The sequence below is a fragment of the Archocentrus centrarchus genome, chromosome 12 (genome assembly GCF_007364275.1).
Source record: "Archocentrus centrarchus isolate MPI-CPG fArcCen1 chromosome 12, fArcCen1, whole genome shotgun sequence".
Classification (NCBI taxonomy): Eukaryota; Metazoa; Chordata; class Actinopteri; order Cichliformes; family Cichlidae; genus Archocentrus; species Archocentrus centrarchus.
In genome coordinates this window covers 6,882,108-6,894,575 of record NC_044357.1, presented here as the reverse complement: position 1 = coordinate 6,894,575, position 12,468 = coordinate 6,882,108, and the positions used below count along the sequence as shown (strand labels likewise).

Genomic DNA, 12,468 nt, shown 5'->3' with positions numbered 1-12,468 from the left:
TTAAGCCAAGCAGAGTGCTGATCCGACTTGATGGGGAACAGTTCGGAGCAGGAGCGGATAGGGGAAGTTGCACCGCCCCGGTACAGGCAGCAGGGCTGGAGCAGATAAAAGCTCAGATAGTGATTGAAAGTGATGGTAAAAGGATTTAGCCCAGGCATTAACCGAGAGAGAGAGCGACAGAGACACACAGAGAGAGAGAGAGACAGAGAGAGAGACGGAGAGGGAGAGAGAAGGAGGTAGGGAGGGAGGGAGGGTGATATTTTCCATAAAGCCTTTTTTTTTCTCTCTCTTTCTTTCTGCCCTTGAGCATCCCGGGTAAACCCGAGCTTGTAAAGTGGGAAAAGGAGGTGGAGAGGGGGGGGGAAGAGAAGGGCGGGCACAAGCCTTTCCACAAACTCAATATTTTATACTTTTGATACTCCTTGACGCTGGATTTCAGTCCTCTTTTCGCAGCCGTTTCCAGATCTAGGACACCGATCTACCGGGCGCAGCCATCCACGGTATGATAAAAAAGTATCCGTCGGACGGCAAAAACAAACAGCGAGCCGGGCAGGCTGATAACGGGAGTACAGTGAGGACCGCGGCGGGGGACGAGTACAGTGGACGGTAGAGGGGATCTTTTTGGCCAAAGAGGGGGACGTTCACACACTCCACACAAAGTGCTGACCCGCCCGACAGATGCATGTCAGAAGTAAGTGCTTTATTTGATAAAACATTTCACAACAGGATGCATTTTTGCTTGAGCTCTACGAAGTCAGACAAGCACCGACAAGCTGCTCTGAGTTGAAGCCTCCACAATATCCGGAGCACTTCAGGATGTTCGGGGGACTTTCAGCGTAATTTATACTATTTTAGACAAACGCACTGATGCATTAATTCATGAGCATGCAGTATAGTCTACATATAATTTCAGTCATGCTCCTCGGAAGGACGCACTATTGTAGAAACTGACACACCCCTGCAAGACTGTTAGTGCCGGGAGATAGCTTTGGCGACTTCACTTGACAAGTGAAGTAAGTCACCGGGGTTGCACGGGATAGGCTGTTTAAGGACCGGGCTGACAGTCGGATTATAAACAGTGAGTCCACACTGCAATATAAATAATTAAATAATTAAATAAAAATAATAAACACATCAACACAACTATTAATTTACTAAGCTTAAAATCGAAATATAATTCAAATAACTTAATTTGCAAAAAACTCTGTTTGCAGTTTGTTTCTCTGTAAGTTTATTATCACAGCAGTTACTAATGTGCTGAAGTAGAACAGAAATTTGGATAGGCCTACAGTTCATAAACTATAAATGTAATAGCACTTCGTTGAAGAACGTTCTTGAAATGAACTGTGTATAATTCACTCTTTATTTTTGCATCATTTGCCGGATCATAAAGTAAACGGATTACATGGGCTATATAAATACATCTTTCCGACAGATATTTCTTGCAGTCTAGTTATTAAAATTTGTATAGTCCACTCTCCGTCGCCGGCGCTGGAGCAATAACAACTCTTACACAAACAGGCGGCACCCGGCATCAGCACGTGTTTTTACGCACACGGTTATCCACACGGTGTGGCACGTTTCTTCTCTCTCTCTCTCTCTCTTTCTTAACACGCAGGTATTTGCGTTGTATGGAAAACAAACTAACTGTAACTAAGTGTTCATGGCATATATTCACTTTAAAAGTTCTTATAGTTGGGGAATAATTGTGATGCTCTTGTGACTTTCCAAAATAAATCACCCCGATTTTCTGCTTTTTAATCAGACACTGCAAATTAAAAGCGCGACCTTACTAACAAAAATGGACATTTCAAAGACTGTCTCTGAAGTTTTGTCGCAGGATAATATGTGACCTGAGCTCTGTAAAATCTGACATGTTATTGCGTTTACAGTGAAATTAATAATGTGAGGAATTGATGGCGCTACATTACGCACAATATTAACTTATTGCCCTCATTTCACCCCAGGACAATCAGAAGAGCCCAACCAATCTAACATGTCCAATGGATATACCTGGAGGCGCAGCAGCTTCTCCTCCATCCTCCCCAACTAGCTCCGCTGTTTCCTTGAAGGACACCGCTCTCTGAGACATGGATCCGTGCAGACATCTCCCACCCAACTCCCTGCAACACTATGGTTAACGTGCATGCCGAGAGTCCTCTCTGTAACATTATCCACCCCCACCCCCACCGCCCATCTTCCTCAGGAAATCAGAACAACAAACTGTCCCTCTTTCCTTTCTCGTCGGGGCTGTCAATAACTGACGAGAAACAGTGAGAGAAAGCTGCCGATTCAGTGTTTCATTTGGGGAATTTATAAGCCTGGAGGCGGATGGTGTCAATTTACCCTGACCTCTCCATTTAAAAGACATCAGTATGGTGGTAGGGATGTTCACTCGTTCCCTATGATTATCGCTCCATGCTCTTAACCTGTCCTCTGAGCTCCGTGGCCCCCTCACCCTGTGCCAGACCCCTCTCCAAATACCCCCCAGCCTGCCATGCTCCTCCAGGCCGTGTTGCTGCTGCTGCTGCGCTGCTTGGCCTCCACCCTGGGCCAGTACGAACTGTGCAAATCCCTGGTGAGCACGGACGAGGGCTCGGTGTGGGAGCATTACGCATGCCAGCCAAAACCCAAGTCCATGAAAGAGTACATGCGGATCAAGGTGGATCCGCCCGGAATCACGTGTGGAACACCGCCCGAGAGGTTCTGCACTCTGGTGAGTCCATGTCAGGGCTTGTATGTTATACGTTACACTTTTATCACTAACTTAAATGTAGGCTGTAGTAATATTAACATTTGAAAGTGTAAAAAGTGTCCACAGACACGTGGGCTCCGTGCACAGAAAGCCTCGGTCCTGAATAAAATGTAGTTAAAAGTTTAAAAAAGTTGAAACTATTATTTTGAAAATCACAAGCTCACAGGGCTATAAGCTAAAGGGTGATAACATAAAAAGTAATGACAGACATTTCTAACAAAGGTCAGAGCAGGATTCACACTATAAAAGCCATAGGGACCTGAGAGGAATGACATAAGTGCAATGACTTGGGACTGACCTAGAGGTGTTGTTTACATTAGTATGGAATTGGCAGCACTGTGTCCGGTTTAATTTGGGCTTCTAGAGGACCTCACATTTCCCTTGGTAAAATGCATACACTGGGATCTTTTAGTTCCAAGGACACTAAAGGGTGAGCTGCAGGAAAACTCGTTAAAATGTCTGCTACAGCAGTATTTAACACACTTTAGCCCGCAGGCTACTCCCAACTAATGTAGGTGTAATAATTAGAAATAAGGGTTATAAAATCATAAGACTGCAATTAAGCTTTCTCCTGCCTCTTCAGTGGAAAGTTTTTATATCTGGGGTTTGACTCACGATTTGACTCACTGCATGTGTGTGAGACAAGTTCACCCTCTTGATGATCAGCCCACTGTCACTGAGTGTCCACTCACTGGTAAGGCCAGTACTGGGGGTGCCAGACCCGTCTCAACAGCCCTGAGTCAATCTCACAACAAGTGTCTCTACAGAGTGTTGGTCGGTCAACACACATTATAAAATCATGTCATGCTGTTAATTAAGTGTTTATATTCCGAGTGACTGGAGACTTGTTACTTGTTAAGGCCAATTGTGCAAACAGCCCTCCTCTCCTGTCTGCCTCCCTTCCTCTCACGGAGGCTAGCATTTGGGGTCATTTGGCAGGAGCAGGAAAGGATACTGTGGTTTTTGGATACCTAATGGTTAATGATTTGTTTAGTAGCGGAAACCACTGTTGTCTTGAGAGAAGCCTCTCATATGACTTATCCTGAGAGGGGAGATGGACAGAGCCAGTGGAATGAGGGGAGAGAAGTCAAGAGAACTGCTCGCTGCCATAACGTATTGACGTCTGCCCCCTAATGGCCTCAGCCTGGAAACTTCTATAACTATGTTTCTGAGTGAGCAATGATGAAATATTGATGGAAGCCTTAATGGGCTTCCTTACAAGGATTGGCCAGCGTCACTCCATCCTGAGAATCCAGAGTGTGCTGCTCGGCAGATGAGACAGAAAGAGAAAGAGGAATGGCAGGCAGGGCAGGAAGGAGTCTGGCCTTAGTCAGCAGTTTCACATCGGATCGGGTCTTCGTAGCAGAAATTTGTGTTTCTTCTCAGGTCATAGGTGGTCAAAGGGGTTTAACGAGCCCCCCTTAGTGCACTGGGTGGGGACTGAGAGAGAAAAAAGCTGTCAGATAAAAGTTTACTTAAGAAGAAAGGGATGTCAGAAAAAACAGCAGGTTTAATTCTGTATAAAGATATTTGTTCAACTATATTTTTGTCATCATTTATAGTCCTTTCCTGACATATAACGACCCATGAAATCTCTTCATGTTAGCTAAAGAATCACTGAGCACCTAGAGGCGATATTACTTCCCCCCAGCGGAGGATTATTCCATCTTTAGCAGGAGATCTCTTCTCTGTTTTTCTGCTGGACACATCAAACAGGTATTGGTTGAGGGATATTAGTATACAGATCATTTATTTTCAGGCAAGCACTATTTTTCCCCCCTCTTTCTCTTCCTCTTGCTCCCCTCCCACCCCCTCAGGATTTGGCAGCTTTACAGAAAAGCCAGTTTCTTATCTAATTGGTGTACATTTACATTCACTCATTCAGCAGTCCCACAAGTCAAGAGAAAGTCAGGGCACTCTGGAAAAAAAATAATAAAATAAAGAAAAATGCATCACCCAAAGCGCAGAGCTGCTCACTCTTAATAAGACTTCAGACATACTGCGGAAGATGCAAAATAATTTTTTCCCCCACTTCTCTCACTCTGCTACAGCGCGTTTCTAAAAAAACTGGGGGGAAAATTTACTTTTGGGGTTTTGATGTTGAGGCATACTGTAGCTTCCCCTGCTCGCATTGGTTTACAGTAGTTTTTGCTCCCTCCATCTCCACAGGGATGCATTTTTCCTACTCTATTTATCGCTCTTGTTCCCTGGGAATGCAGCATCCTTTCTCCTCAGCCAAACAGGCCAGCATGTTGGCTTCTTTCAACATGACGGGCTTCCAGCACTTTGACAAAGATGCTACTGTCACTAGTTCTGTGTTAGGAGCTTCAGTAGTTTCTTTGTAGTTTCTCTGTATGGTAGCTACTATGGAGTTGTAGCTAGCAGTTGAGGGTGATGGACTAAGGAGATTGAAGACAGTATGATGCACAGAAGGATAGGTAATGAAGAGGAAGAAGTAATGATGATCCAAGCTTAGCTAAGCAGAAAGATGAAATCACACTAATACACACAGTGCTGATATAAAAATGTTGCATTCAAAGAGGTCTTGCCGTGCTGTTGTTTGTTATTTTGTTTCTTGGTTTTGAACCAAAACCTTCAATCAACGGTCTCCCTCGGGGCTGAGAACAGAGAGCAGCTGAATGCAAATGGGTATCGTGCATGTGTACTGGAATGTACAGTGTGCGGTGACGTTAACAGGAACCAGCAGGGGTGCGTGAAACGTGCACGAGTTGGCCAACAGTGCACAGTAGTATGTCTAAGAAAGACAAAAAAAATAAAAAATGCACACATACACCTTCCTGTTTCAAAACACATTTGCCCATTTTAGAAGGTAGAGATCTGCCAGCTCTAAAAATAGACATGATAAGAGAGAGAAGCCGCGCAGCAGCGGAAAGGGAGCATGCAGGAAGGGGAGGAAGATGGCAGCTGGTAGCGTGGATCAGTGCATCCCAGACTGGGCCTATGGCCATACTTCATACTCCCTGCCCAGTGTAGCCATGCCAGACCCGGCTGGTTTGCCCTGCCCAGCAGTGGGGCTTCAAGGCTGTGCAAAAGGGCCGCCCACATCCAGTAGTGGGCCATCGTCAGTCAGCCTCCCTGGGGTGAATGATAGCCCAGGTGGCCAGAGTCCTAATAATACACCCTTGGAGGTGAATTTGGGCACAGCATGAGCAGGTTTGACAGCGCAGGGCATAATTAACGAAGGGAAAAGAGAGAAGGGAACGGACAGCTAAGGAGAGTGACAGAGTGTGACTATATAAACAAGTTAGGAGGGGGAGGGTGGTGTAATGATGTAATGGCATGGCTTTCTTCCCCATTAGGACTCAGTTGAAAGTGATCAGAGAGTGTTTAGATGTGTTGGCAGAATGGGAGGATAGTTATAAGTGAGATTTATCGCTGACTGAGGTGATACTAAGAAGGATTGGCTGCAGGGCTTAGACAGTCTGAGGTGAACTTAGCAAACCACCTTGTTTAACCTATTAGGATGTGTGGAGAGGAGTGTTGAAGCCATACAGCAATCATTTGTGTGTCTATTAGTGTGTAAGAGATCGAGTGGCAACAGCACAAGGGTGATCATTTGACCCTGAGTTGGAAATTTCAGATAAGTGCAAGGATGCAGTCCCCCGCAGCTTTCCAAATGCTTCAGCATATCAAAATCTATCAAAACAGACAGAGAAAATACAGATGTCCCCCCCGGAAAGCCCTATTGACAAGAATTTGGGATGATTTCCTTTGATTTGAAGTGTTTTTGGCCCCGATTGAGTGTGTTCTCGCTACAATCCAAATTTCATAAACTAAGGTAAAAAACACTGTTTGATGTCAGCTTTCCAAAAACCTTTAAATCAAAAGAAACCCTCTACTTTCCCGCATTGCTTTCCTGCACTTGCACATGAATACTTTCTGTGCAAACTTTCAGTTCGATTTTAAAGACGTGAGGTGTGTAAGAATCTTTCGAGTTGAGGTCTTGGGTGGAGTTGTGAAAAACAAGACGCAGATCATCTTCGTTTGCTAAAAAAAAAAAAAAAAAAGATCTATAAGGGAGAAGTAGTTACTAAAGTGTTTTCAAAACAAAGTTGAAAGTAGGCTCACAAATATCCGAGTTTGCCATTTACTTCTCTTAATGCGGATCCTCAGTTAAAGATGTGCAAAAAGATAAAAAAGAAAAAGATACAACTCCACCCATGAAGATCAAAAACCAAAAGTTATTTAAATCTGGCTGAAGTCCCCTTCAGGGCAATCTACTTGGGTATCAGTGCACTGCTTTCTATTTTTAGATCACTCAGTGGAGGTCCTGTTCTCACAAGTTGCCCATCTGTGATGCACGGGATCTTCTCCAGTGTGTCAAAATGGTTAACCTTAAATCTGACTTTCAATTCTGGAAAGAGGATCAAGTCACAGGGTAGTGGGACAGGTGGTGAGTAAATGTTATGTTACTGCGGCCAAAAAAAAAAAAAAAGTGATGGAGGGATGGCGCACACTACAGTTAAGGCTGTTTCTGCCTAATGCTCTCCATCAGACGCCTGCATTCGTGTTGACAGTCTGACTCTTGGGGATGACTTCACAAGGAACGACCCCATGCATTTAAATAATTTAAAAAACACACACACACAAACAACAATGGTGAGATCCAGGGAGTGAGTTAAATATAGCAGACGGGAGGGGTACAGATGTGCACAAAACAAGCTCAGCAACAGAGAGCGAAGTCAACTCTAAATCAGGTGTGGCCACATGTAAAAGCCTGTTGAAGTTTATAAAACTTTATGTGGCTTCAGAGGGATCTGAGAAAAAAAACTAAGGAACCACCTCAAGTGATGATCCATCAGTGTGAGTTGTGCTGGGCCAAAGATTGTAAAGCTGTTATGGAGAATATTTGGATGTGTGAGATAAAAGCGTACCTCACTCCTATGTTCCACCCCTCATCTCCACTTGAGGTTAGCCACTATTACCATAACTGGTGCTCTAACCTGCCCTAGCAGGTTAGAACAAGAAAGAGGAATGAACTTTAAAAACAAAGATAATATCTCTTTGCTCTGTCATATCAGTTTGAATGCTTTTCTTCAGTTGTCACCTGTGAATTTGACTGCATTTGAGATAAATCTGCATTGAAACATTTACAAAAAAAAACATAGTAGTTAAAAAAAAGAGATCTCTGTTGCATGATTCACATCTCAGATGTGTTAAAGCTTAAAATCCCATCCCTGCTCTTCTGCCTCTCCTTATCGACGTCTCCACTGTGATCGGTTTGGATTTAACAACAGACCCCAAATTCATCTCATCACTGCACTTGGAGACAACAGTAACTCTGCCTGATATTTTGTATCTGCTATAAGTACTACCGGAATTCTAAGATAAGTTGCTAATAAAATTCATGCTGGTTCAACTGTGGTAATTTTGAGCAGGACAAGCTCTGCTGCTGCTTTGGAGCAGCATGGTGTCTCTGCTTGGTCCTTCTTCTCTCCTCCTCCACCGGCACAATCACACATGCCTACTGTAAACATTTACTTTTGCCGGCACACACACACACACACACACACACACACACACACACACACACACACACACACACACACACACACACACACACGCAAACAACACCCGCCCACACAAACACACACCTAAGACACATTTACACTTGCCAACTGCTGTTTTGCACCCAGCAAGACATTTTACAGCAAGTGGATAATCACTTTTTCAGGTAAAGTAAAAGGTTTGGAATCCTTTACATGTTCTGCTCTTGTACAAACATACAGGCAACACGCACACATACAGATGTGCCATCGTCATTCACGGTAACAAGAACTTGCAGCATAATGGAAAAACTTCCAACAAAATAAAAGATTGCGTTCTAAGTGAGAAAGCAATATCTCTTTCTCTTCCCCTCTGTGGCCTTTTTAATGGGGAGGGTCATTTCATTTGATGTTTCTCCAAAATAAAATAAATTGTGTTCTCTGAGTGAGGGTCCCTTCCTTTATTCCCCTTGCTACCAATGTATTTTAGAAACCTCTATTAGTGGAGGTAGAAATAAAGCAGAGAGAGGGAGAGAGAAATTCAGCAACAGAAAATATTTCTTGGGGACAGAAATGGTCATAAAAGCAAGGGAAGAGAGAGACATGCAGAGGAGAATATTCTTCATATTCCTTTGTGAATGCATAATGGCCTTTTGCTATTTCTGCATGAAACCAGTAACGTTCTTTGGCTCCCGATGTTGCTCCTCATGTCTTCAAAAACATTGCAATACCTCACACACCTTTCACGCCGATTATTAGATCATTTTTTTTTGGCCATTCTCACAGACGTCACAGAGGCAACTCAAAGATGAATCTGTGCTCATAGCTGTAGCATGAGCCAAATTCTAGCACTTGAGGAATTTTTAATGACCATTTAGAGTCTCACTGTCGTCCTGCAAGTGAAAACAAGAAAGCCACTCACGGCAGGGGCATCATGGCGGCTGTTGTCGTGGAGACAGGATCCCGGCGAGGATAATTGCTGGAGGGGCTTAGCAGTGTGGGCCACCTGCCGCAGCATTTGGCTGGGATCTGTGTGTCTGTGTGAGGGAAAAGAGTGTGTTTGTGTGTGGTTGCATGTGTGTATCCCAGCATATATATGCTGGGCCTGGCCGGGGAATAAGGAGGTGAAATAAGGAGGACAGAGCCATACAAAGGGTTTAAACATAACCTCGTGTAAGTCTCTCACAGGGGATAAAAATCTTCCAGCTTATTACAGTACATATCACCTCCAGAGTGGTTAATCCTAAAGGGCTCGCTGAGGTCGGAGTAGACTGGTGGACGTTTTCGACCTGACGCTGTAGCATACTGTAATGATCCCTCATGTTGTTTTGTCCTCACATGCTTTCGGTGTCAGAGAATACTGAAAACGCTGTCACAGGTGCACTTCAGGAGCTAACCTATATGTGCTCTATCTGGGACAGTGTGACAGTGCGATCATTTTCAATAGGATTTGCAAGTCAAGGGTCATCCTCAGACAAACAAGCGTACTAATCTTACTTCAAGTGTGTGTAAACACGTGTCTGGACTGGGGTCTGGAATGAAGGGCGCAGAAGCAGCTGGGCCACCACAGAGCTGCTACTCTCACTCTGAGGCTCGCTATAACCCTCTTCATCTGATCCTAATTACCTTTTCTGGTTGCAGTTGCTTATGAGCATTGTAGATGATCATCTTAAGTGTGTTTGCGTTGACAGCAATCTCTATCTGAGTCAGTGCAAAAAGGGATAATTGGGTTATCAGATAGGGAACAATGCTGCTATGTTGCTCCAGTGAGCAGAGAGATAGATTATCTGCAGTTTCTGGTATAAAGATACCACGGCTGTGTCTTCACATGCATTATGATCCTGCACAGCGTCTTTTGTGCCATACAGCTTCTCTCAGCACCAGCTCAGCGTTTGCTTATGTTTGGAGTTTTCCCACTCTGCACTGTCACCATAAATCCGATGATTTATAATCTTAGCCTCTCAGGATTGTAACTTTTGCTTTTGTTATCAGGCCACTAGAGTGAGCTTGAGTGACTGCTCACTTCTCTGTAGCACAGTCCAATGACTTTATTCAAAAGGCAGTGGCAGAAAAATAAAGCAAAGAGACTTCCCTGACCACTTCTCTTAGTCTCCATCTTTATGAGCCGTATGTTACAAGCACTCAGATATCCATGAAACATTTGCACCTGAGACCCAACTCTGTCAAGCTTATTAGCAGCCGCATCAGTTTGAGCATGTTCAGACACCCTGCTGATGCCAGCCATCATTTTCCACCAAGAATGAAACTCCAGACTATATACGGCCATCCTTTAAACCCTGCAGGGGGTCGGTGTTTGATAGTCAAAACGCATGTTTGGGATGAAATCATCAGGCAATCAAATTCTGATGTGTTTAAATCAAATCAGCTGCAGCATTACATTACATTACGTTAGGGTTCCATCAGTTAGTGTAATTCATATTCTCAGTGTAACTTCAATATCCAGTCATGACTACAATTTGGCTACGCAGGAAGTAATTTGAGCACAATAGATCAAATGTCTACTGTTTTTGCATAAAGAAATTTATTACATTTCTGCAATATTTTTAACAACACACAAGATATTGTATGTGCTTTGAATTTTAGCTAGAGCTAAAAAAAATCACTGTGTCTTATAAAGGGAAAGGCAAATGAATCAATGATATCACAACCAGACACGATTTTTGCAAACGTGTTAGAGGAAGGATACAGCGCTCTGGGATGTGTTGAATGTATGATATGTAAGTTTAAATCCTCTGGTTTTATGCGCAAAAAAGAATTTTTTGCGCTATCATATGTGGTTGCACTTCTACCGGCATTTAAATGCGGTTAGCAGTTGGGCACGGCGCGCCGGTCATTAGTGTTGTGATAGATTCAGCTTTCACCAGCTGAGAAGCATCACTAAAGCTCTTTTATTTCTACTGTTATTTCTACTGTTAGATTTTATTTATTTATTGTATTTGCCTCATTTTCTAATTTTATCCCTGGGTTTTATACTGTTTTGTTCATTTATCATACTTTTGCTATATGTTTTATCATTATTGGATTTTTTTTCTTTGCTTTTCTTTTCATTTCATTTCATTGTTTTGTATTTGTTTTTGTTGTGTTTTTTTTGTTGCTTTATTTGAAGAGCTTGAATTTCACATTCACTCTGTTTGGAAAACACTTTCAAAAAAACCCTTTGAGCCTTCTCTTCGTTCTTTAGTGCAATTATGACAAGTTTATCCATCCATCCATCCATCCATCCATTGTTTCAGGGTCATGAAGGGGCTGGAGCCTATCCCAGCTGCCATAGGGTGAGAGACAGGGTACACTGTGTAGGGGTCACTGGCCTGTTGCAGGGCTAACAACAGAGAGAAAGACAACCATTCACACTCATATTCACGCCTATGGCCAATTTAGAATCATCAATTAACCTAACCCCACTAACTGCATGTCTTTAGACTGTGGGAGGACAAGTTTATTTATGTAAAAATAATAAAAGTCAAAATAATATTATTGAACTACTTACTTCAATCATTACACATTAAGCATTGGGATCTCACTTGCAGGTCAAATGTTAAAGTTTCAGTAGCCTGCTCAAGAACTTTCTATAGGCCAGATATTTGATACTGCTGCAGTGTAGAGGTGAATCTTTACTTTGTCTATTTTTACCACAGCCCTCTTTGTTTTATAAAATTTGAAAATCTAGAAACTAATTATTGAACAAAATGTGTTTTTTTTTCTTCCTGTTCTAGTTATTTTCAGCCTAATTACTATTATCTTACCAAATTACATTTCAAGTTGAGCTGGTGCATTCTTAAACACTACAATTAGAAACAGCACAAATGCTAAAAGTAAAAATAATAAGAAGTAAAAAAAAAAAAAAAAAAAAAAAAAGAAAGAAGAAGAAGAAAGGGAGGAAGCAGGAGAGAAGCAGGGGCGGTAGAGGTGGAAGAAAATAAGAAGGATATTTATACTCTCGACTCCATCAAAAGCATGTTAAGCACGCAGCAGTAAGATTCAGAACGATGGCTGGATTTCCAGTAAGTAAAAGAATAAGGATGACATCAGCTCTAAAATGCAATCACTTACTACAAGTGGAGAAAACAAGAGAGGAGGATGAAAACACAGTTGAAGTTTCAGGCATGAGTTCTTATCCTAAATAAAAAAAATATAGTCTATATTTAAAGCTGTGGAAATGTAACTAATCCATTTGATCAGTTAATA

The 12,468-nt window shown here is 42.7% G+C and overlaps 1 protein-coding gene across 3 annotated transcripts in view; it reads left to right on the top strand.

Moving 5' to 3' along the window:
• Nucleotides 1–387: 387 nt before the first annotated feature.
• The window catches only part of ntng2b (netrin g2b), a 70,895-nt gene continuing 58,814 nt past the window's right edge, over nt 388–12,468 (top strand). For all 3 annotated transcript variants that reach the window (XM_030742816.1, XM_030742815.1, XM_030742813.1), the window contains exons 1-2: nt 388–691; nt 1,968–2,716. In XM_030742816.1, coding sequence (XP_030598676.1) covers nt 2,498–2,716 — 219 coding nt within the window. In that variant the 5' untranslated portion in view covers nt 388–691; nt 1,968–2,497. The remainder of the gene's footprint in view (nt 692–1,967; nt 2,717–12,468) is intronic.